The 25,911-nt window shown below is 43.9% G+C and overlaps 1 protein-coding gene across 1 annotated transcript; it reads right to left on the bottom strand.

Annotated features, from left to right (window-relative positions):
• Positions 1-294: 294 nt before the first annotated feature.
• Positions 295-24,958, bottom strand: STOML2 (stomatin like 2). Its single transcript, XM_073655074.1, has 10 exons — positions 24,810-24,958; positions 24,197-24,349; positions 23,095-23,194; positions 18,363-18,421; positions 15,555-15,656; positions 14,889-15,023; positions 8,907-9,051; positions 1,582-1,661; positions 662-790; positions 295-505 (listed from the first exon to the last, which is right to left on the bottom strand). Exons 1-10 carry the CDS (start codon positions 24,849-24,851, stop codon positions 392-394), a joined length of 1,059 nt encoding a protein of 352 aa, XP_073511175.1. The 5' UTR covers positions 24,852-24,958; the 3' UTR covers positions 295-391.
• Positions 24,959-25,911: the final 953 nt, after the last annotated feature.

The raw sequence follows: 25,911 nt of genomic DNA, 5'->3' as shown, positions 1-25,911 counted from the left end.
CTTAAATGCCACTGGCTTCTCCCCACGCTGCTCAGCTTTGCCAGTGACTCTCCCTATAACCTACATAAATGAGAGACCTGTCACTCAAGCAAGACGGGGGGGGGGGGATACTCAAAGGAGCCTCTGAGAGCACACGTCTCCCTCTGCCCGGTTTGTTTTTCATGTTATGCTCTCTCTGGGGTCTGGGCAGCATAAAAGCAATTACAGGATCCCTTTATGACAGCAGATTTCTGTATGAGCGTCACTGTTACTGTCCTCAATCTAACAAGGCACAAAGAAATAATGGAATCCATGTTTGTTTGAAATCATATATTATGTGACAAATCATAATTAAAGTACAAAATCTAATATTGAGCAGCGTGGTCAGCGTGCGGCATGGAGGGACCGGCCATCAGGACCTCGGCTTCAGCTCCTCTGTGTCCGGGAATTTGGTGCCCTCTACTGGTCCTAATGAGGGACTGTTCGGCTGGATGTTTTTCGTCAGTGTGCCGTATATTCCCATGGCCTGTGCGCAAAAGGAGAGAAACGTTACCCAGAGGTAAACTGAGATCTCATACCGCAATGGTGTCTAATCCGAGCCTTGCAAATCTACAACTCCAGCCATGTCTATACTCTGTGCATAGTGGGAGTTGTAGTTTTGCCATGAGAGGAGTACACAGACCTGGGTCACCATGCTGCTGATGTCTCCGGTGTTGGAAGGGAGTAGTATAGTGTTCGATTCTTTCGCCAGTTTGGAGAAGGCGGTCACATACTGTTCTGCTATGGAGAGCGATGCCGCAGCATCACCATGCTGGAGAGATACAAGACCAGTAATGTTATTATACAGGACGCCATCTATAGCAATCACCTGGGAGAAACTGAGGGACTCAATGTTACATGATTTAGGGGGTTGGACACTTTGGACAGTCTTCTTTTACCCCTTATTTAGCTGTATTCTATAAGGAACCGGACTACTGAGATCCACGGGCTATCGGGTCCTGAATGGTGGGGCGCAGGGAGGACCGGCTGTATGGGAAACACACCATAGAATCCCAGTGCAGCCATTCTGCCACCTCCTCCTTTATCAGCCTGTACAGACATCATCATCGCTGTCCCCATTGAGGCTCACAATCTACACTCCCTATCAGTATGTCTTTGGAGTGTGGGAGGAAACCGGAGGAAACCCACCCAAACACGGGGAGAACCTACAAACTCAAGATGTTTCTTTGGTGGGATTTGCACCCAGGACCCCAGCGCTGCAAAGCAACCGTGCTGTCTTTTAAATGCATATTATGATTATTGTATGCTTATTTTTAAGAGGAGGTGCTCAGTGTTTGAAAAGGAAAGACCATTTAAGCTTTCTTTGCATAAAACCAATTTAGTTACAGGAGGGCCTGATTAAGGCTGGGTCTACATGGCTAATATTGTGTCATATGTCCATTTACCAAACCATATCTAAAGAGCGGTCCGGTGTAGCCCACATTGTATCTCCATCACACCAACATATAGAGTCTGAATGGAGGCAGATAGATCCTATAGCACTGAAACACAGCAGGAAGCACAGGGAATATATAAGGACAGGGAGGGCTCTAGAGACGTTACCTGCTGGGTGAGGGAATCTGCTACCACACGTATCGCCTCGCCCCGAGCCTTAGCCTTGGCTAGGATTGCATTTGCCTCACCTGATAGAAAAAAAATGAATAATAAAAGCCAAAAAAACTGTACAGTCTACAAATCTATCATATGTAAAATTGAGGGCACAGCAGAAAGAAATTCATTAGGTCAAATGCACAGAGCAAATCAACATTTAAAGTGTATCCGTCGTTTTAATCTTCATTTAATAAATCAATCGTACAAATGAAAATAATCAACTTTGTAATAGATCTTATCAGAGAAATCTGCTTGTTCCACTCTCAATTCAGGGGTAAAAACCGGAATTAGTCTTAATGATATTTCCAGGGGTCCACATGACAGCACCATAGGAGGAGTAATCCCATATCCTGTGTAGGGACAGGAAGCGCAAGAGGTTAAAAGCCCTCCCACCCCCAACCTCCTCAGTGAATTTCCAAGAACCACATTGGCTGGGTACAACAAAATTTTATTTTAGACTGCTTAGACATATGTTAGAGTCACATTCAGTAGCAATATAGGGAGAAAATGCTGTCATGTGGACTCCTGGAAACATCATTACCGGTAAGACTAATTCCGGGTTTCCAGTACGTCCCCATGACAGCACCATAGGAGTATACCCAAGAACTCATAGCTTAGGGTGGGATAATTGCCTGAAGTACCTTCCTACCAAACGCAGATCTCTGCTGTGAGAGAACATCTAGCTTGTAGTGTTTGCAGAAAGTAGTATGTCCTGACCATGTGGCTGCGGTACATATTTGTTCAATGGTAGCCCCTGCTCTAGTTGCCCATGAGGTGGAAATTGCTCTGGTAGAATGGGCTTTGATAATTTCAGGGGGAGGCTGTCCTTCAGAAAGGTACACTAGATTAATCATGGATGTGACCCATCTACAGTCATGGCCAAAAGTATTGAGAATGAGACAAATAGTAATTTTTCCAAAGTTTACTGCTTCATTTTTTGTAATGGCAATTTGCATATACTCCTGAATGTCAAAGAGTGATCAGCTTAACAGCAATTACTGTACTTGCAAAGTCAATATTTGCCCAGAAAATTAACTTTAACCCCCAAAACACATTTCAAAATCATTGCAGTCCTGCCTTAAAAGGAGCAGCTAACATCGTTTTAGTGATTGATCCATTAACACAGGTGTGGTTGTTGATGAGGACAGGGCTGGCGATCAATCAGTCATGATTAAGTAAGAATGACATCACTGGACACTTTAAAAGGAGGCTGGTTCTTGGTATCATTGTTTCTCTTCAGTTAACCATGGTTATCTCTAAAGAAACACGTGCAGCCATCATTGCACTGCACAAAAATGGCCTAACAGGGAAGAGTATCGCAGCTACAAAGATTGCACCTCAGTCAACAATCTATCGCATCATCAAGAACTTCAAGGAGAGAGCTTCCATTGTTGTCAAAAAGGCTCCAGGGCGCCCAAGAAAGACCAGCAAGCGCCAGGACCGTATCTTAAAACTGTTTCAGCTGCGGGATCGGACTACCAGCAGTGCCGAGCTTGCTCAGGAATGGCAGCAGGCTGGTGTGAGTGCTCCTGCACGCACTGTGAGGCGGAGACTCTTTGAGCAAGGGCTGGTTTCAAGGAGGGCAGCAAAGAAGCCACTTCTCTCCAGAAAAAAACATCAGGGACCGACTGATATTCTGCAAAAGGCACAGGGAGTGGACTGCTGAGGACTGGGGCAAAGTCATTTTCTCTGATGAATCCCCTTTTCGATTGTTTGGGACATCTGGAAAACAGCTTATTCGGAGAAGAAGAGGTGAGTACTACCACCAGTCTTGTCTCATGCCAACTGTAAAGCATCCTGAAACCTTTCATGTGTGGGGTTGCGTCTCAGCCAAGGGAATCGGCTCACTCACAGTCTTGCCTAAAAACACAGCCATGAATAAAGAATGGTACCAGAATGTCCTCCAAGAGCAACTTCTCCCAACCGTCCAAGAGCAGTTTGGCGCCCAACAATGCCTTTTCCAGCATAATGGAGCACCTTGCCATAAAGCAAAGGTGATAACTAAATGGCTCATGGAACAAAACAGAGATTTTGGGTCCATGACCTGGAAACTCCCCAGATCGTAATCCCATTGAGAACTTGTGGTCAATCATCAAGAGACGGGTGGACAAACAAAAACCAACAAATTCTGGCAAAATGCAAGCATTGATTATGCAAGAATAAACTGCTATCAGTCAGGATTTGGTCCAAAAGTTGATTGAGAGCATGCCAGGGAGAATTACAGAGGTCTTGAAGAAGAAGGGGCAACACTGCAAATATTGACTTGCTGCATTAACTCATTCTAACTGTCAATATAACCCATTGGTACTCATAATATGATTGCAATTATATTTCTGTATGTGATATAAACATCAGACAAACACTAATAAAAACCAGAGGCCAGCAGATCATGTGAAAATATAATTTTGGTGTCATTCTCAAAACTTTTGGCCATGACTGTAGCCAAGGATGGTTTTGAAGCCTTCCTGCCTTTATTTTTTCCCCCAAACTGTATGAAAAAATGATTAGAGTCTAATCTAAGGTTCCGAGTGGCTTCCAAATAGGCCAACACTGCTCTGCGGACATCGATCTGGTGGAGCTCGTCCTCCCTCTGATACCTAGGATTTTCGCAAAATGATGGAAGAACCACTTCTTGGTTTAAGGTCATCGATGACACCACCTTCGGGGAGGGAGAAACTTGGATCCAGCTTGAGAAAGATGCAATCATCAAGAATCTGCATACATGGCTCGACAATCGATAGGGCCTGGATTTCACCCAACCATTTAGCCGTGGTGATTGTCACCAAGAAGACTGTTTTCAGAGTCAAGTTCTTTATTTCTAATTCACTAATTGGGCCAAAGGCAGGTTTGGAAAGGACTCTCAGGACAAGATTCAGATCCCACGGAGGGGAAGAAATTCTCTGCGTAGGCCTAAGTCTCTGGATTGCCTTGACAAACCTGATTATCCAGGGATGCGAGGACAATGATATGTTAAAGAAAGCACCTAATGCCGCAATCTGCACCTTCAAGGTACTCGGTCTAAGACCTGCGTCAAATCCCGCCTGCAAGAAATCAAGGATCACAGGGAAGTCTGGCTGAGAGGTGTCTACCGTCCTGTGGAAATGACAAAAGGTCCTCCAGACTTTTTTTTTTATATATGGCCTGGTTTACAGGTTTTCTACTAGCCTGCATCACTCTGGCAGATAAGCCCTTGTTCTTCAGGATCTCCCCTTCAGAAGCCAGGCCGAGAGCTGGAGTTGTTGAGGATTCCGATGCAACAGTGGACCTTGTGTCAGAAGATCTTCCTAAAATGGTAAAATGATTCGGTCTTCCAAAGCTAGATGAAGTAGAAGGGAGAACCAACTCCTCCTTGGCCAGAACGGGACAATTGCTTTGACTGTCACCCGATCTTCCTGAATTTTCTGCAGCATTCTCGGAATTAGAAGAGCAGGTGGGAAGGCATATGTTAGGCCCTCTCCCCAATACTGTGAGAAAGCATCCATCCTCTAGCAGTGATCTCCTGGGTCGAGAGAGAAGAAAGATGTCGTCTTTGCATTCGTTCTGGATGCAAAAAGTCTAGGTGCGGTTGACCCCGTTCAGTTCCCATTCTGAAGCCTTCATCTGACGCCTGCTGAGGTAGTCTGCCTCCTGATCGTCGGATCCCCGAAGGTGAACTGCTGAAATGGAGCTCACTATCTTCTCTATATCTAAGAATATCCTGTTGGCCAGGGGCTGGAGAAGTGGATGTCTTGGTCCGCCCTGATGTCTGATGAAAGAGACTGCCGTGATGTTGTCTGACAAAATTTTTACATGTCTGTCTCTTAAGACCGCCCGGCTTCTCTGTAGGGCTTCCCAGATTGCCTGTAGTTCCCGAAAATTCGATGATCGGGTCTGAGTCTCTGTGGGCCATGTTCCTTGGAGATAAGAATCTCCCACTCGAGCTCCCGATCCTGAGAGACTTGCGTCGAGATGGACTCCCAGGAAGATGTGTGAAGTACTTGGGACAAGATTGGATTTTTCTTTGTTCACAATCAAACCCTGGCTGGTTAATGTCCGTAGGATAAATTCCAGATGTTGTGTCATACCTAGAGGAGATCCTGCTACCAACAGGAAGTCGTCCAAGTATGGAATGATGGTAATATCCCTGAGTCGGATATAGGCCACCACCTCTGCCATGATCTTTGTAAAGATTCTGGGAGCAGATGACAGGCCAAAGAGAAGACATCGGAACTGGTAGTGTAGAATCTGACTGCCTGATGGTAGTGCAAACCTCAGATATTGCGGATTTGAGGAATGTATCGGCAGGAGGTCCAGGGTGCACATTACCGCATCTGCATCTATTAGAGGAATGGCTGATCTTACTCATTCCATGCGTAATTTTTTGTAGCGGATCCATCGGTTTAGGGGTTTCAGGTTGATAATTGTACGGAACTCCCCTAACGTTTTTTTTTTACTGAAAACAGAGAGGAGTAATGGCCCCGATGTTGTTCGTGTTCTGGAACTGGCACAATAACCCTCTGATGTAGCAGCTTCTCTATGTCTGCACGTAGACGGGAAAGAGGTAGGGGAAACCTCTGTCAGGCAGAATTTTTGAGGGGGATTTTGAGAAAACTCTATCCTGTACCCTTGCACTATAGTTGTTAGTATCAAGGGATTTTGAGTGACCCGATACCAACTGTTTTTTTGAAAAACTTTAATCGCCCCCCCCACTCTGACATAGTCATTGTCGTTTTGGACGGGACCTAGTACTGGGCTGGTATTTCTTATCTTTGTTCCCTTTATTAAAACTCCAGCTTGTGGAACCCCCTTTTTTCTGCGTGCTATATTTAAGGGAGGACAATGGTTTACGAAAGGGCTGCTCCTTCTTTTTCTCCTCAGGGAAGCCCTTCTTTTTATCGGACGCTTTTTCTAGAATGTCATCTAGTACAGGTCCGAATACTCCGAGCCCTGAAAATGGAATGGAGCACAGTTTATTCTTAGAAGCTGTATCTCCAGACCATATTTTTAACCAAACAGCTCTAAGGCTGAGTTGGACAGCGCATTATTTCTGGCCGCAAATCTGACCAATTCCGCCGAAGCGTCGGCCATAAAATTCGTTGCCATTTTTAATAGAGGCAATAATTGAAGGAGAGTTTCCCTCTGGGTGCCATCCCGTAGGGGACTCTCTAGCTCTTCTAGCCAGATTCTCATGGATCTGGCAATAGATGTAGCAGCGATATTAGATTTAATGATTGCCACCAAAGCTTCCCAGGCTTTCTTCAAAAGTCCATCCGCCTTCCTATCCATAGGATCTTCAAGTCCTGACGAGTCCTCAAAGGGGATAGAGGTTTTCTTGACCACCTTAGCCACTGGGACGTCAATTTTAGGAATAGTGTCCCACACATTGGTGTCCTCTGGGTCAAAAGATAGTCAGGCGCGGAAGTCTCGTGGTATAGAGAGTCTCTTCTCCGCATCCTCCCATGTCCTTCACATGAGCATTAACAGGGAAAACCGTGGCTTTCTGGGTTCTAAGACCACAAAACATCTCATCCTGAATGTTACTGCTCTTCTCCGTTTCCTCTACTTGCATCGTGTTTCGGACGGCCCGTAGAAGAATATCCATACCATCTGAGTGGAACATATATTTTTTTCGTTCCCCGCCCTGAGGTGGACTAATGGTCTCACTGTTGTCAGTCGCCAGATGGGTCGATTTCACCCTCAGAAGATGGTGCTATATCCTCTCTGGGTCTTTTGGGTCCCTGGACATCCTGGACTCCTGAACCTGGGGGTTGCAGAGACGTAATAGAAGCCTGAACTTCTTCTTTGATTATACTACGCATCTCGTTTAATAAAGCTCCGTGCTCCTTCTTTAACATGGAGGCTCTACATTCAGCACATAGATGCTTTGTATACGAGTCGGGAAGTCTGATGTTACAATCCAGGCACCTCTTGGATTTTACTGAGGCCTTTTTCCCTGTATCCTTCTTTTTCTCAGAAGGAGGTGGTAACTGCCCAGAGACATCCTATAAAAAATATGGAGGGCCTGGTAAGAGCAAGTTCCATTAACCATATAACAGGTAATGGTACACTTACATAACTGTGGGGCGATCCAGGGAGGGTATCAGGGTGAGACATATCTGCCATTTCACTGTCAGGGGTGCCCGAGCTGTAAGCCTGGCCTTTGATGTTCAATAGCCCCCCTTCTTATACCTTACCTGGTTTCCCTGTCATTTTCTCCTGCTCCCTGGCGTTTGGTTGAACCGCGTTTTGAATTTCCCGCACGACCGCCACCGGAAGTAGTCATCTGGGAACTTCCGGTTTCGACGCCGGGCAGTCCTGAAGCCGGGAGAAGCTGGACCCGCCCAGAGCAGAACGCCGAGAGCCCCGGCGATGGGGAAGCGGCACCCGGAGGCTCCAGAACATCGGAGGGCTGAGGGACTCCCGACAGGGAATGTTGGCCCAGGACGCGCTTGGCGGCGGGAAGGAGAGAGCCATGGCACCCCAATCCCCAGGGGTCCCTTGAGGTGCGTCCAACTTTGCACCAGTGCTACTGCACCAGTGCTCCTCCTGTACTCCCTGTCCTGTGTAGGGACAGGAAAAACACTGAGGAGGTTGGGGGTGGGAGGGCTTTTCACCTCTTGTGCTTCCTGTCCCTACACAGGATATGGGATTACTCCTCCTATGGTGCTGTCATGGGGACGTACTGGAAGTTCATATTCAGTGAAGACAGATCTTCCCATTACGGAGATAGGAGATGGCAGTTGGTGATTTTAAAATTCTATGGAGGGAGGAGCTAGAGGCAGAAACATTCTGCTGCAAGTTCTCCCAAGAAGATGACAGTTGGTGCTCAATGTTCTAGAACTGTCAGGAGAACTTGCCGTAGAATGTCTGTATCTACCTCTAGCTCCTCACCCTCCATGGAATTTTAAGAGCACCAACTGCCATCGTCTCTCTCAGTAATGTGAAAATTTGTTTTCACTGAACATGAGAAGGTGAATGAACGAAGCAGATCCTTGGATTAGATATATTACAGAGTAGCTTATTTCCATGTGTCCTATTGATTTATGAGGCGGGGGGGAGGGGGGAATAGACAGATGCCAAATTAAGTTTTAATTGTATATTACGTCTGACAAGCCAATGATAGAGGGCACAAGGGGTTACAGGTGACGGGTCGTAGTGCAGACCTAATGGGGTTAGAAAGTCATATGAAAGATCTCAGCATATGAAGATGAATGCGAGACCAGACTCTGCTCAAGTGCTGGGAGGTGGTCTCCTCCCAATGTGCCATGGTGGGTGACTAACACCGCTCAGACACTTACCTGCAGCTCTGTTGATCTGTTCTGCCCGCTCTGCCTCCGAGGCCAAGATCTGGGCCTGTTTATGCCCCTCGGCCACATTGATGGCAGATTCTCTGGTCCCTTCAGATTCTAACACCATCGCCCTCTTCCGACGCTCGGCCTCAACCTGAGGAGACAATCATTTTATCAAATGTTCGACAATTCGATGATGACAGCGTTACATAGAAAAAACTACTTGCCCCCGGAAAAAGCCAACAGGCGAAACCCAGGGTCATGAAGAAGCTGGTGTTCCGTAAGCTTTACTTTTTTGTGTATTAATATATTTGTTCTTGGGAGTAAAATAAACTCAACTGGGGACCATTTTGTCCGGTACTGCTGCTCTATATCTATTGTTGGGGGTAATTGCTGTTGGAACGACTGGTCTCAGCAAGACTGATAGTTTTTTCATCCAATAATGGTTCTGATACTGGAAGTGTGATGAAGAGGAAGGATTTTGGATATCGTGGATTCTGCGCTAAAGATAGTTGATTTGATAAAGCTGTATTTTACTGTATGCAGTAATATAAGGCCCCCAAAGGCCGCTACAGTGGAACAGAGTTTGGACCTTAAAGGGTTTACCCACCAGTAGTAGTGACAGATTATCGCAAGCATATGCAACACTACATATTTTGCAAAGCAGCACAATAAATCCACTGAACCAGCGGGAAGTTAAGACTTCAGCCTGAGAGTTAACAAGATTTTTTTTTTTTTTTAAGCATGTATTTTTGGCTAAACATTATACTATTTGCCTTCTATAGTATCTGCGGTGCCCTATTGTTTTCTTCAGAACAACTTAACGGAGAATCCATCAGTGAGCTCGCTCTGATGTTTAGAACTCTCATTTTCCTTCCACTGAGCTCCTCTCAGCTGATTTATGACCACATGATAGTTGAGCTTAGCTTTCACGTGGTCATAAATCAGCTGAGAAGAACTCATTGGAAGGAAGATAAAAGTTATAAACGTCAGAGCGAGCTCACTGATGGATTCTCAGTTAACTCATTCTGAAACCAGTAATAGAGGCTATAGAAGGCAGACGATGTAACACTTTCAACGAAACCCAATTCCAAAAATGATTTTTAGTTCAAAAAACAAACTCCAAAAAGGTACCATATGTTTTATTGCACCTCTGGATGTGATGGATATGCTCTCTGCCATGTGTAAATGTAGAATTAATGTGCACTATAGCCTGACTTCTGAGCAGTCAAATACTAGAAGACTATACATGAGGGGGTGGGGGGGGGGGTCTGAATGCTGGAACCCCCCCAATGCTTGGTAGAATGAAGGGACGACGGCGCCCCTTAGGTGCAATCATCAGTCCCGATCGACAGCATCAGTATTGGAAATGCACAGATATGTTTGGTCTCGTGATTAGTCCATAAGGAATTCTAGATATGTTTGGTCTTGGTTTCTGGAATTTAGTACACATTTTTTAGGTCACAGTTCGTGGGTTTCCTAAAATGCTCGGCATTCAGTAAAGCTGGTGATACTGGTGGAAAGTGTGACGAGGACATTCTGTGAATAATTCCGTCGTTGCTTCTAGAATAAAAAGTTCTGAAACTTTTTGAAATACACTGGCCCCACTTCAACAAGACCAGAAATTTTCTTGCGTGAAATTGCAAAAAGTTGGGGACTTTTTGCTTTGATGAATCGGGGCCTTTAATGTTTTCACCCTGACCCATTTTAACCCCTTAAGCCCCAAGGGTGGTTTGCACGTTAATGACCAGGCCAATTTTTACAATTCTGACCGTCACTTTATGAGGTAATTACTCCGGAACGCTTCAACGGATCCCCCTGATTCTGAGATTGTTTTTTCGTGACATTTTGTACTTCATGATTGTGGTAAAATTTCTTCGATATCACTTGCGTTTATTTGTGAAAAAAACGGAAATTTGGCGAAAATTTTGAAAATTTTGCAATTTTCAAAATTTGAATTTTTATGCCCTTAAATCAGAGAGATATGTCACACAAAAGAGTTAATAAATAACATTTCCCACATGTCTACTTTACATCAGCACAATTTTGGAACCAACATTTTTTTTTGTTAGGGAGCTATAAGGGTTAAAAGTTGACAAGCGATTTCTCATTTTTCCAACAAAATTTACAAAACCATTTTTTTAGGGACCACATCACATTTGAAGTCACTTTGAGAGGTCTTTATGTCAGAAAATACCCAAAAGTGACACCATTCTAAAAACTGCACCCCTCAAGGTGCTCAAAACCACATTCAAGAACTTTATTAACCCTTCAGGTGCTTCACAGGAATTTTTTGAATGTGGAAGAAAAAAATGAACATTTAACTTTTTTCACAAAAATGTTACTTTAGACCCAATTTTTTTTTATTTTCACAGGGCTAACAAGAAAAAATGGACCCCAAAATTTGTTGTGCAATTTCCCCTGGGCACGCAGATACCCAATATTTGGGGAAAAACACTGATTGGGCGCACGGCAGGGCTCGGAAGGGAAGGAGCGCCATTTGACTTTTTGATTCATTTTTATGAATCAATTTGTGAAGCACCTGGGGGTTCCAAGTGCTCACTATGCATCTAGATAGGTGCCTTAGGGGGTCTAGTTTCCAAAATGGGGTCACTTGTGGGGGAGCTCCAATGTTTGGGCACGCAGGGGCTCTCCAAACGCAACATGATATCCGCTAACAAATTGTCGGCTCACATTGTTAGCGGACACCATGTTGCGTTTGGAAAGCCCCTGTGTGCCCAAACATTGGAGCTCCCCCACAAGTGACCCCATTTTGGAAACTAGACCCTCCAAGGCACCTATCTAGATGCATAGTGAGCACTTGGAACCCCCAGGTGCTTCACAAATTGATTTGTAAAAATGAAAAAGTGAAAGAAAAAAAAAACACTTTTTCATTTTTATGAATCAATTTGTGAAGCACCTGGGGGTTCCAAGTGCTCACTATGCATCTAGATAGGTGCCTTAGGGGGTCTAGTTTCCAAAATGGGGTCACTTGTGGGGGAGCTCCAATGTTTGGGCACGCAGGGGCTCTCCAAACGCAACATGGCGTCCGCTAACAATTTGAGACGATTTTCCATTCAATTTGTTAGCGGACACCATGTCGCGTTTGGAGAGCCCGTGATGTGCCTAAACAGTGGAGCTCCCCCACAAGTGACCCCATTTTGGAAACTATACCCCCCAAGGATTTTATTAAGGCGTATAGTGAACATTTTGAACCCAGAGGTACGACACAGAATTTGTTTACATTAGGTCATCATATTGAATAAGTTGTCATTAGTCTTGAGCGCAAGTGCTCGCTACTTGAGTTTGCATCGGGTACTCAGGCATGCACCATGTACAGCGTGTGCTCGAGTGACATGCTCGAGTCCCTGCTCCGCATGTTTCACGGTTATTAGACACCCAAAAAAAAAACATGCGGGGATCGCTCGTGCATGGCAGGCAATCCCCGTAAAGTTTTTTTGGCCGCGAAGCATATGGGGCAGAGACTCGAGCATGTCACTCAAATACCCACGATACTCAATGCATACCAGAGCACCCGATGCAAACTCAAGTAGCGAGCACTTGCGCTCAACACTAGTCGCCATATCGTCATCTTTTTTTCTTACTTTTGAAAAAAATCCCAACCCCTTCACAACCCTAACCCCAACCCCAGCCCTAACCCTAGCACAACCCTAACCCTAGCACAACCCTAACCCTAGCACAACCCTAGCCCTAGCACAACCCTAACCCTAGCACAACCCTAACCCTAGCACAACCCTAACCCTAGCACAACCCTAACCCTAGCACAACCCTAACCCTAGCACAACCCTAACCCTAGCACAACCCTAGCCCCAAACCCAGCCCTAACCCTAGCCCAATCCTAACCCAAGAGTTTATTTTTGACGCCGTTCCTTGTGCGGTATAAGTGATTAGACGACTTTATTCTTCGGGTCGGTGTGATTACAGCAATACCGGAATCATATGGGGTTTTTATGACTGACAGCTGTCACACACTAAAAGACGCATTTTTTGTAAAATCTAGTTTTTGCATCGCCATATTTTGAGAGCTATAATTTTTCCAGATTTTGGCAGACAGTCATGTGACGGCTCGTTTTTTGCGGGATGACTTGACGTTGTTATTGGTGCCATTTTCAGGCACGTGACATTTTTTGATCGCTTTCTATTCCGATTTTTGGGAGGCAGAATAAACAAAAACCAACAATTCAGGAATTGTTTTTTTTTATTCTGTTCCGCGTGTGGTAAAATTGATAAGGTAGATTTATTCTTCGGGTCAGTACGTTTACAGCGGTACCACATTTATATCGTTTTTCTATGTTTTGCACTTTTACATAATAAAAGCAATTTTATAGAAAAAAATATTTTTTAGCATCGCTTTATTCTGAGAGCTATAAGTTTTTTATTTTTCGGATGATGGAGCTGTATGGCGGCTTGTGTTTTGCGGGACGAGATGACGTTTTCAGCGGTGCCATTTTTATTTATATTTGTCTTTTTGATCGCGTGTTATTCCATTTTTTGTTTGGCGGTATGGTGATAAAGCATTGTTTTTTGCTTCGGGTTTTTTTTTTTTTTTTTACCGTGTTCACTGAAGGGGTTAACTAGTGGGACAGTTTTATAGGTCAGGTTGCTCCGGACGCGGCGATACCAAATATGTGTACTTTTATTGTTTTTTTTTTTTTTTTTTTTATAATAATATTTATTGATCGGTACATTATATTTTTATTTTTGGTGGATTATTTTTTTTTATATTTTTGCAATTTTTTATTTTATTTTTTTTTCCACTTTCTGGAAGCTTATATAGTTTATTACTTTGTCCCACTCTGGGACTTTCACTTTTTTTTCTCTGATCGCCTGCATGGCACAGGAACGCAGCACCATCCCTGTGCCATGCAGGCTGTCAGCGCCGGACAGGGAGAAGATTGTTTGGAGATGCACTGCGCATGTCCAAACAATCTTCCTGCTGTCTGGTGACCCGGATGTTGTCATGACGACATCGGGTCGTCATGGCAACACCCGGGAAGCCTTTGCAGACAGCGCTGGAAGCCGGAAGAGGAGGTGAGTATCTGCGATCACCTCCCCTTGCCCCCGCAATGCTGCGATCGACTTCGATCGCAGCATCGTGGGGGTTAATGTGCTGGGAGCGGTGTAGGACCGCTCCCTGCACATAGTATCGGGTGTCAGCTGTGACAATCAGCTGACACCCGGCGGCGATCGCGCCCGCACAGCCTGTTTGCGCGCGCGATCGCCATGACGTACTAATACGGGTCTGGCTCTTAAGTCCCAGGGCACAGACGCGTATTAGTATGTCAGATGTTGTTAAGGGGTTAATGAAGAGCTGTCACATATAAAGGGATTTTATATATTCACATTTATTAAGGATAGAAGATGTCAGACCAACCTGAGAAGATAAGAGGATAGACAAGGTGACAGTGGTGGAGCTGTGGATATAGTGTTTTTGGACTTTGCAAAGGCGTTTGACATTATCCCTCACAGACGCCTAACGGGTACATTAACGTCTATAGGATTAGAAAGTAAGGTTTGTAATTGGATGAAAAACCTGTCTCCACGAGCGAGCGAGCGCACCCAGAGAGTTACGGTGAATGACGGCTACTCTGAATGGTCTCTGGTTGTAAGTGGTGACTCCAAGGTTCAGTGCTGGGTCTGGTACTATTCAATTTATGTAATAATGATTTAGAAAAGGGGATTAATAGCGTTTTTTTTTCTATTTTTACAGATGACACCGATCTGTATGGTATGGAGCAGTCTATGGAGAATGATCATCAGTTACAGGCTGACTTCGACAAACTGAGTTTTGGGCACCTACAAGGCTTCATCACAGTACAATATACATGGCATACACGATGTCGGATTAATGACGCCTGTAGTTTAGGCAGCAAGGGTTTGCAACAGGTTCCCTTTAACAAAAAAACCCTCTTTACCTTTATGATACAGCTGAGCGCAGCAGTTGTCTGCGGGGGGCACAGGACGACCTACCTGCATCTGCATGGCCTCTCTCACTTTTGGAGGCACGTGGATGTCCTTGATTTCATACCGCAGACACTTGATCCCCCAGTAATCTGAAGCCTGGTTAATTGCGTCCACAATATTGGAGTTGAGCGATTCCCTCTCCTGATTCATTCAGAAACATGAAAAAAAAAAAATTGATTTGAGAACAAAAATGGGAAATCATAGAAACTCATTGAGAAGAGTTTGGAATCTCTGTATTGGTGAGGTCTAAGCAGCAAATACACAGTATATAAACCATCCCATAGACAGGGGATAAATATTATTTATATTATAACCCCTTTAAGGCTTTTCTGGTTTCATAAAAACACCATCTCCCAGCTGCAGTTAGCTTAACAAAATAAAACTGAACTTTATTCACCCTCCCCGGGTCCATCACTGAGTCTCCGCTGCTGCGCCTGGTGCCAGTTATTGCCTGCAGTGCTTACATCACACTGCTGCAGCCGATCAGGGACCTCAGCGTCTCATTCAGTCAACTGGGGAAGAGCTCCTGAGCTCACTGATTGGCAGCACCACTGTCGACACTACATCAGACACTGAACTGCCGCATAGACTCAAAGCTGGACCTGGGGAGGGTGAGTAAAGAACAGTCCTATATGACAACAATGAGAAACTAGCGACAAAACATAAACTTACCCTGAAGACCTTGTCTAATGTTAGTTTCCCGAGCTCGGATCGCATGGTGGTCTGCGCCAACTGAGTGACTGCATATTCTGGATCTTCCACGCCGTAACTGGCCTGAACACAAGTGACAAGACAATAATCAATGGATGCTTTATATTAAAGGTCTAGTATAGAAAAAAAATGATCACTCATTGATAATGGAAAGCCTGAAGCTGAAAACCCATCCTGATCTAGTCCTGCTCTCACATCTGTGGGTTTTATGCAATGTATCAGTATCGAAAATCCCATGTGGGTTTAAAGAGGACCTTTCGCCAGTTTGAGTGGGTTAAATTGGTCATAACGTGGAATAATGGCTGCAGAGCTGAGTAAAACATTTTTTTTTTGTTAATTTTTCTCCTTCATAGAGGAGCCATTACCTTATAATCAGCCCAATGAGGCGTTTCCAGAGATCTGTCTCTGGGGCGCGTGCACTTTGTTCCCTGCATTTCATTGACCAATCATAAACAGGAGGTGCCATGCAGAATGAACATGCTTTCTCATGTGAGAAGTAATGATAGACAGCAGTGATATCTGCACCTATGGTAAAGTATACAGCAGAGATGGGTGCAATTACCAACACTTCTAGATCTCCTTTCAGGTCAGTTAGTGTGGGGGAAGGGTAGAAGACTACATAGCTAAGTGTATAACCTGTCATTACAAACACTTCCAGATCACCTCAATGGCAGTCAGTGTGGGGGAAGGGGAGAATACATGGCAGAATGTAGTCCTCTTCCCTCCGAACCGTTCTATCATTGTTAGTTTGTTTACTGTAAGTGATATCAGTATTTGGTATGTAACCCCTTCTTATGTACAGCGCCATGGAATCAATGGCGCTATATAAATTATTATTAATAATAATAATGTATAACCGAGTGTCATTACCAACACTTCCAGATCTCCTCTCATAGCAGTCAGTCAGTGTGGGGCAAGGGAATGAGAATACATAGCTGAATGTATAACCGAGTGTCATTACAAACACGCATTCCTCTCACATATCTGCCCCTCCCCCACTCATCTCTCTTTATATCTCTCCCACACTGACTGCTGTGAAAGGAGCTCCAAAAGTGTTTGCAATCACACTCAGCTCTGCTGTATTCTTCCTCCCTCCACACCGATTGCTTTAGGGGAGATATGGAGGTGTGTGTTATCACACTCAGCTCTGCTGTGTTGACCCCACATCCCCCTCTTAGCTTTCCACCACACACACACTGACTGCCATGAAAGGAGTTCTGGAACTGTTTGTAATCAAACTTGAGCTCTGATCTATACTACACAGTTGCTGCAGAGATCAGGGTTGAGAGTAGCGTCGTCTATCATTACATCTCACAGGAGAACGCCTGTTCTGACCTTCTGGGGGAGTGTTCTTTTTCCTCTGCATGACATTGACCAATCATTAGCAGGAGGCGTCATGCAGGGGACAAAGTATACACCCCCAGAGGAGAATCTCTGGTAAAAGCTCCTTGCACTTATCATAAACTATAAATATCTCTGCAACTGAGAAGAGAAATTTAAAAAAAAAAACAAAAAAAAAACACAACTACATTTTATTCAGCTCTGCAGCCGCTATTCCATGATGTGACCAGTTTAACATCCTCAAAATGGATGAAAGGTCCTCTTTAAAGTGGGTTCTCCTTAGCCTGCAGCCAATCATATGGTGGTTAGGTCACTGATGGTCCTTGATATAGCTTCTCCCATCCCAGCAGAGAGAGCTAGGCTGACAGATGCATCAAGGGGTGAGTATGCCTTATTTTACCCCACAGATGCCCATTGTGAAATATTGATTAGAGAATCCCTTTAAATCTCTTGCTCCAATGTAATAATCTAAGTAACATGTCCCAGGCGGAAGTATAGGTAACAAAGGCGTAACTGAACTTTTAGAAAACCTCACATGACAGAAGTTTTGATTAGGGGGAGGGTGGAATAGGGAGGTTGGGTACCTCGACTCTCACCAGTCAAGGGGCAGAGGTGCTCAGCCGAATGTTGATCTCCTCCAAGACTGAAGATGGACTTAAAAAAATAGCTGAGATACAGGTGGAGATAGAGATGTTGGGCACTGAGAAGACAATATTCAAGGGATCTAGCTGTTTCAGCATTAAAGACTTTTAAATTAATGTCTCAGGTTTCGTCTGTTTAATGGCCAGTGTGAACACGCTCCTACACGTTGCATGTATACCAACTTACACTCCAGTTCATTTCTTTCAGTTTTATTAAATTAAACTACAGGTACATAAATACGCTATGTGGCCAATATATGAACATATACATGCACTGTGCATCAGCACACGGCGACTAATGAATACTTGATCTCCACTATTGCTGTAAATATTAAAAACTTAAGATAATTAGCATTTTTTGATCAAAGAGAGCAAAAGTCTCCAACCACGTCAAGGTGACCTTTTAATATGGACGGTCCCTAAACACTAAATCTCTTACCTTTTTCTGTGCCAAACCAACCTCATCTGAATGGGGAGTGAAGAGGAAACCAGCCGTAGCTTGCTATTAAAACCTTGTATGGGAAACCTGGGTTGATAAGGGAGGTAGGTCATTAGTGTTTAGGGACCATCCATATTTAGGTCACCTTGACGTGGTTGGAGGCCTTTGTGCTCTGATCAAAAAATGTACACCAAGTACCTGAAGTTATTAATGTTTACAGCAATATTGGAGTTCACGTATTCATTAGTCGCAGTGTGCTGACGCACCATGTATGTTCAATATTGCAGTGGTCGCATCCCCGGATATCACAGAAAGACGAGTGCTTAGAGAAGGAGGTGGAAGGCTCACCTTATAAGGGTCCATGACACGTAGGTAAAGGACTCCATCTATCTGTAAGGTCACATTGTCTGTAGAGAGAGAAAGGACATCATTCATCTTCATTAGTAACCAGCACCGAGGGTCTGACTGCAGCAACATCTGCGTCCTGCTCTTCACTGAGGACTTTATGATCTGTTCAGCAACTTCTTAGTCATCTTAACCCAATATACAAAGAGTAGATGCTGGATGACAACTAATGGCTGCCATTATTGTGCAAGATGATCTGGCGACTATACAAGCATCAGCATTGATGTCAAACAGCAGAATCCAAGAAAGCAGAAGCCTACCCCCAGGACATATTTATGACAGCAAAATATGTTAATGGGGAATATGGAGATTGATTTAAAGGGAACCTGTCACCAGAAAAAACACTAATCCCAAATCTGCAGATCAATAATCTGCAGGTTAGTAGCGTTCCTTACTAACCTGCCCGGCGCCTGCACGCAGCCGAACGCTGCAGGGAGAAAATGAACTTTATTCCCTCCCGGTAGTGTTCCAGGCCCCTGTCATTGACTGACAGCAGCTCAGCATTGGGGCCGGCTGTCAGTCAGGGCCGGGGCACGGTTACAGCCACAGCTCTTTATAATCAGAGCCATGACGGAACCGGCGCCGTTACCGCCACCGTGACTGAAACCGGAACACTGCCAGGGTGAATAAAGTTAATTTTCTCCCTGCAGCGTTCAGCTAAGCGAGGGCAGAGTAATAACGCTTGTTTTTTGCGGGACGAGTTGTACTTTTGAATGACACCATTGAGTTTACCATATCGTGTACAGGAAAACGAGAAAAAATTTCCAAGTGCGGTGAAACTGCAAAAAAAAAAAAAAAAGTGCAATTCCACAATAGTTTTTTGGCCATTTTATTTACCATGTTCACTATATAGTAAAACTGACCTTCCATTAGGATTCCCCAAGTCAGTATGAGTACGCAGATACCAAACATGTATTAGTTTACTTCTTATTTAAGAGGTGAAAAACAATTATGAAAATGAATGAAAAAAAGTTTTTGCATTTGTTGCCATTTTCTGAGACTCGCAGCGTCTCCATTTTTCGGAATCTGGGGCTGGGTGATGGTTTATTTTTTGCGCCGTGAGCTGATGTTTTTATTGATACAGTTTTGGGATAGATACAACATTTTGATCATTATTATTGCATTTTACTGAAATGTTGCTGTGGCCAAAAAACTTAAATTCTGGGGTTTTGATTTTTTTTTTTAAATATATTGATAAATCGGACATTTATGAACGCAGCGATACCAAATATTCTTTTTTTTTCAATTGGGCAAAATGGGGTGATTTGAACATATGTTTTTTTTACATTTTTAAAAACTTATTATTTTTTTTTTTTTACTGTATTTAACCTCTTTACAACCCAATGTGGTTTGCACGTTAATGACCAGGCCAATTTTTACAATTCTGACCACTGACACTTTATGAGGTAATTACTTAGAAACGCTTCAATGGTTCCCTCAGATTCTGAGATTGTTTTTTCGTGACATATTGTACTTCATGATTGTGGTGAAATTTCTTTGATATCACTTGCATTTATTTGTGAAAAAAACAGAAATTTGGCAAAAATTTAGCAATTTTCAAAATGTGAATTTTTATGCCCTTAAATCAGAGAGATATGTCACACAAAAAGTTAATAACATTTCCCACATGTCTACTTTACATCAGCACAATTTTGGAACCAAATTTTTTTTTTATTATTAGGAAGTTAAGGGTTAAAAGTTGATCTACGATTTCTCATTTTTCCAACAAAATTTACAAAATTTTTTTTTTTTTTTTTTTTTTTTTTAGGGACCACGTCACATTTGAAGTCACTTTGAGGGGTCTTTATGTCAGAAACTACCCAAAAGTGACACCATTCTAAAAACTGCACCCCTCAAGGTGCTCAAAACCACATTCAAGAACTTTATTAACCCTTCAGGTGCTTCACAGGAATTTTTGGAATGTGGAAGAAAAAAAGTGAATATTTAACTTTTTTCACAAAAATGTTACTTTAGACCCAATTTTTTTTTATTTTCGCAGAGGTAACAGGAAAAAATGTACCCCAAAATTTGTTGTGCAATTTCCCCTGAGCACGCAGATACCCCATACATGGGGAAAAAACACTGTTTGGGCGCACGTCAGGGTTCGGAAGGGAAGGAGCGCCATTTGACTTTTTGAATGTAAAATTTGCTTGAATAATTAGCGGACGCCATGTTGCGTTTGGAGAGCCCCTGATGTGCCTAAACAGCGGAAACCCCCCACAAGTGACACCATTTTGGAAACTAGACCCCTCAGGGAACTTATCTAGATGTGTGGTGAGCACCCTGAACCCCCAAGTGTTTTACAGAAGTTTATAACATGGAGCCGTGAAAATAAAAAAAGTCCCCGCCCGCATGTTTCACGGTTATTAGACACCCAAAAAAAAAACATGAGGGGGATCGCTCGTGCATGGCAGGCATATGAGGCAGAGACTCGAGCATGACACTCGACCACCCACGATACTCAGTGCATATACGAGCACCCGATGCAAACTCAAGTAGCGAGCACTTGCGCTCAAGACTAGTCGCCATAGCATCATTTTTTATTTTATTTTTTTTTTTTAACTTTTGAAAAAAATCCCAACTCTAACCCTAGCCCAACCTTAACTCCAACCCAAGAGCTTATTTTTTACGCCGTTCCTAGTGCAGTATAAGTGATTAGACGACTTTATTCTTTGGGTCGGTGCGATTACAGCGATACCAGAATTATATTGGGTTTTTATGATTGACAGCTGTCACACACTAAAAGACGCATTTTTTGTAAAATCTAGTTTTTGCATTGGCATATTTTGAGAGCTATAATTTTTCCATATTTTGGCCGACAGTCATGTGACGTCTTGTTTTTTTGCGGGATGAGTTGACGTTTTTATTGGTACGTGTCATTTTTTTATCGCTTTCTATTCCGATTTTTGGGAGGCAGAATAAACAAAAAACAACAATTCAGGAATTGTTTTTTTTTTTATTTTTTTATGTTGTTCTTAATGTGGTAAAATTGATAAGGTAGCTTTATTTTTCGGGTCAGTACGTTTACAGCGGTACCACATTTATATCGTTTTTCTATGTTTTGGCGCTTTTACACAATAAAAGCTATTTTATAGAAAAAAATATTTTTTTGCATCGCTTTATTCTGAGAGCTATAACTTTTTTATTTTTCAGCTGATGGAGCTGTATGGTGGCTTGTTTTTTTGTGGGACAAGATGACGTTTTTAGCGGTACCATTTTTATTTATATTCTTCTTTTTGATCGCCTGTTATTCCATTTTTTGTTTGGCGGTATGATGATAAAGCATTGTTTTTTGCTTCGTTTTTATTCATTTTTTTTACCGTGCTCACTAAAGGGGTTAACTAGTGGGACAGTTTTATACGTCAGATCGTTCCGGATGCGGCAATATCAAATATGTGTACTTATATTGTTTTGCTTTTTCATAATAATATTTATTGATGGGCACATTATATTTTTATTTTTGGTGGATTTTTTTTTTATATTTTTCCAATTTTTTTTTTATTTTCAATTTCTGACACTTTTTTTTACTTTTATTCTTTGTCCCACTATGGGACTTTCACTTTTTTTATTCTGATCGCCTGTATAGCACAGGAATGCAGCACCAACCCTGTGCTATGCAGACTGTCAGCGCTGCAGATGCAGAAAATTATTTGGTCATCCACTGCGCATGACCAAAATATCTTCCTGCTGTCTGGGGACCCAGATGTAGTCATGACGAAATCGGGTCGCCATGGCAACATCCGGGAAGCCGCGGCAGACAGCACTGGAGGCCGGCAGGAGAAGTGAGTATCCCAAGCACCTCCCCTTAGCCACCGTAATGCTGTGATTGACTTCGATGGCAGCATTGCGGGGGTTAATATGACGGGAGCGGTGCAGGACCGCTCCCAGCACATAGCACCGGGTGTCAGCTGTGACAATTAGCCGACACCCGGCGGCGATTGTGCCCGCACAGCCTGTGTGCAGGCGCGATCGCAAAGACGCATTAATAAGTACCAGGCTCTTAAAGCCCAGGGCGCAGATACGTATTAATACGTCTTGGGCTTTAAAGGGGTTAAATAGTCCCCTTAGGAGACTTGAAGCTGCGATCGGCTGATTGCTTGTGCTATACATAGCAAAAGTCACGATCTCCTATGAACGCCGTCCGAGAGCCGGCGTTCACAGGAGTTTTGTAATGACAGGCACGGGGTCTTCTGTAGACCTCCGGCTGTCATGATAAACCATCAGCACCCCGCAATCACATGACAGGGGCACCGGTGGACGGCCGGAATGGCGCTTTTCTGGCCGGCGTGTGTTAAATCCCACTGTCAGTGATTGACAAAGAGATTTAACTGGTTTACAGCCGCAGGGGGAGCTCCGATCCACCCGCAGCTGTTAAGACACATGATAGCTGTTTAAACCAGCCATCATGTGAGGGGAAAGATGAGGGCTCAGCGTTAGAGGCCATATCAAAGTCAGGGACATGACATACAACGTAAATATAAGTCATATGTCGTGAAGGGGTTAAGGCAGGGGATGATAACTTTATAGGATTATGACTCCATTAGGGTATGGCATTAAGAACATAAATCCAATACTGCACAATATTGACCAGTCCAGCATTACACCGCGCGAAAATCTGAATGGTCTCAGTCACGTAGAATAAAATTAACAGCTCCGAAGGTATCAGAAGACTCACCCAGGCTGACGGCGGACTGCTCAGGAACGTTGATCACGATCTCCTTCAGGCTCTGTACATATCGGATACGATCTAGAAATGGAATGAGGAGGTTCAGACCCTGAAAAGAAAAAGCAAAACTGTAACACATGTAATACAAGTGACATTGTGTATAAGACACATCGTTGCAGGAGTATAGTTAATACTCAGCGAGCGGTGGTGCACTGTGCAGCAGTGTAATGGTGGAGGGGAGCGTTATGGTGGTGATGAACAAAAACAGTGAACAAGACCAAAATAACCCTTTAAATTCACTAAAAATTAATGATGGCAAAAAAAGCGGGTGAATACTTTGAGAATGTGTGTGCAGGGAAGATGTATAGACGATTTGTACCTACACTAAAATCCAAGGGCGTAAATGTTGTTAAGGCAATGTATATATACACCTTACATTATAGCCCGGCGAGGGGAATATGGTGTATGGCTAATGTGCCGACATTATATACAGTAATCCAAGAGGATGAATACTCTGTGTGACTGCAGACTTATGAATCCCCCCCCCCAGTGCACAAACTGTGCGCTGCAGGGATTCGCCGGTTTCTGAGCTGGGATTGGAGGGTATGTATCAGTTATACATACTCCAGGCCAGACCCTGACTAGTGGGCGTGGCCTCCCTCCACACACTTGTATTGAGCGAGGCTGCGCCACTAGTCAGGGTGCGGCCTCACTCAATACAAGGGTATGAAGCGAGGCCGCGACCACTGGACGGGCTCTGGCCAGAAGTATGTATAACTCATACATACCCTCCAGTCCCGGCTTAGAAACCAGAGAATCCCCTCAAAGCACAGTGTGTGCACTGGGTGGTTCATGTCTGCAGTCACACAGAGTATTCATCCTCTTGGATTATTGTATGTACTGTGTGTATAGCCGGTCTATACTTTGATGTGGTCTCCAAAGCTGGGAGGATTCATAAGTCTGCAGTGACACACACAGTGACTGCGGACTTATCGATTTGGCCTCAACAACCCCTTTAATTTACATGTCAGACGTGATGTGAACAAGCCCTTAGTCGTACTGCAACTTCCTTTCTGAATACAGATAATCTAGAAGCAAATCCAGCACCAACCGGCTCCAAAATGCGGTAGAATCTGCCCATACGCTCCACCACCCAGGCCTCCTGCTGGGGGACAAACAGGACCACCGTGTTCATTGGAAGTCCAGATGAGGCGTAACGCTGCACCTCGACGCTCCAGGCTCTTGGACCATTGATTTGGGAACCCTGCAAAGAATAAGAAATGTGAGGAGAAGAGACGGATCAGAGCGAGAAAATAAAATCAGAACTATAGAGATACTGGAAAGTCCTGCGAGCACTCATCAAATGCAACAGCGCCTGGAATATAATGTCTACCAGCACCAGCCTGAACTACAAGACTCGGCTGTGCTGCACTGCTAGAATGCAGTCACTCCATGCACTATTGTCCTCCTGAGCTTGTATACACAGTAAATATAATGAAATCAGTGCTGCAGTGTAAAGCATGGAGGGATAGGGGCATGGAGCAGTAAAAATTACAGAAAAATAATGCAACCAGGTCACCATGCCTGTCCCTGCGCAGTCACCCTGCACTATACAGCCCCAGTACATAGCAATACTTAGAGGGCAGGGTCACAGATCAGCATACACAGAAGGACAATCATAGGGTTAATGTTTGCCATTATAGAGCCCAGCCTCCCGTCCTCACCCTCAGCAGGGCGCCCCCAGCCCGGCTCACTGCCCTCAGCATGTCCCCGGTCCGATCCGGCACTTTCTTCTGCTGCAACCAGTGTGCAATCTCTCCAGCGGCGCCGGAAAATGACGTCACTGCCAGCCGAGGACTGTCAAATGCAGAGCGAAGGGACGCACTGTGATGACGACATGGAGGTGAAGCCGACACCATACTGAGAAGGTCAAAACCAGGAAATGAATGATTGTCTCGCCATCTTAGGGGTGGCATACGCAGCCTTGTTCAACGTTCAGGTTTTTTCGGCTAAGAAAATGAACTTATTGAACGGTTTCTACCAGCAGACAAGATTATGTGTCCACATCCAGTGAGGAAACCAGATGATATAGGTCTGAAAAATAAAAAAATCAGAAATCACTATTGTTAATGTGTATATGAGTTGTTCCCATATTTTTTTCTTTCTCAGCAGAATAGTGAGTGCAGCTCTGGAGTATAATACAGGAGGTTACTCAGGATCAGTACAGGATAAGTAATGTAATGTATGTACACAGTGACTGCACCAGCAGAATAGTGAGTGCAGCTCTGGAGTATAATACAGGATGTAACTCAGGATCAGTAATGTAATATATGTACACAGTGACTGCACGAGCAGAATAGTGAGCGCAGCTCTGGAGTATAATTCAGGATGTAACTCAGGATCAGTAATGTAATGTATGTACACAGTGACTGCACCAGCAGAATAGTGAGTGCAGCTCTGGAGTATAATACAGGAGGTTACTCAGGATCAGTACAGGATAAGTAATGTAATGTATGTACACAGTGACTGCACCAGCAGAATAGTGAGTGCAGCTTTGGAGTATAATACAGGATGTAACTCAGGATCAGTAATGTAATGTATGTACACAGTGACTCCACCAGCAGAATAGTGAGTGCAGCTCTGGAGTATAATACAGGATGTAACTCAGGATCAGTAATGTAATGTATGTACACAGTGACTGCACCAGCAGAATAGTGAGCGCAGCTCTGGAGTATAATACAGGATGTAACTCAGGATCAGTAATGTAATGTATGTACACAGTGACTGCACCAGCAGAATAGTGAGTGCAGCTCTGGAGTATAATAC

The sequence above is a fragment of the Phyllobates terribilis genome, unplaced genomic scaffold, assembly GCF_046119375.1.
Source record: "Phyllobates terribilis strain yellow unplaced genomic scaffold, ASM4611937v1 Scaffold_1__5_contigs__length_1240528914, whole genome shotgun sequence".
NCBI lineage: Eukaryota > Metazoa > Chordata > Amphibia > Anura > Dendrobatidae > Phyllobates > Phyllobates terribilis.
The sequence above is the reverse complement of the archived record's forward strand: the minus strand, read 5'-3'. Positions and strand labels throughout refer to the sequence as shown.

Bases quoted from the DNA above. Each gene is read 5' to 3' on its own strand.
- STOML2 (XM_073655074.1), bottom strand. From the start codon at position 24,851: ATGCTGAGGGCAGTGAGCCGGGCTGGGGGCGCCCTGCTGAGG. The intron at 9,052-14,888 runs GTAGGTCGTCCT...TTGTCTCCTCAG, and splicing joins GAGAGGCCATGCAGATGCAG to GTTGAGGCCGAGCGTCGGAA. The intron at 1,662-8,906 runs GTAAGTGTCTGA...TTTTTCTATCAG, and splicing joins ACAGATCAACAGAGCTGCAG to GTGAGGCAAATGCAATCCTA.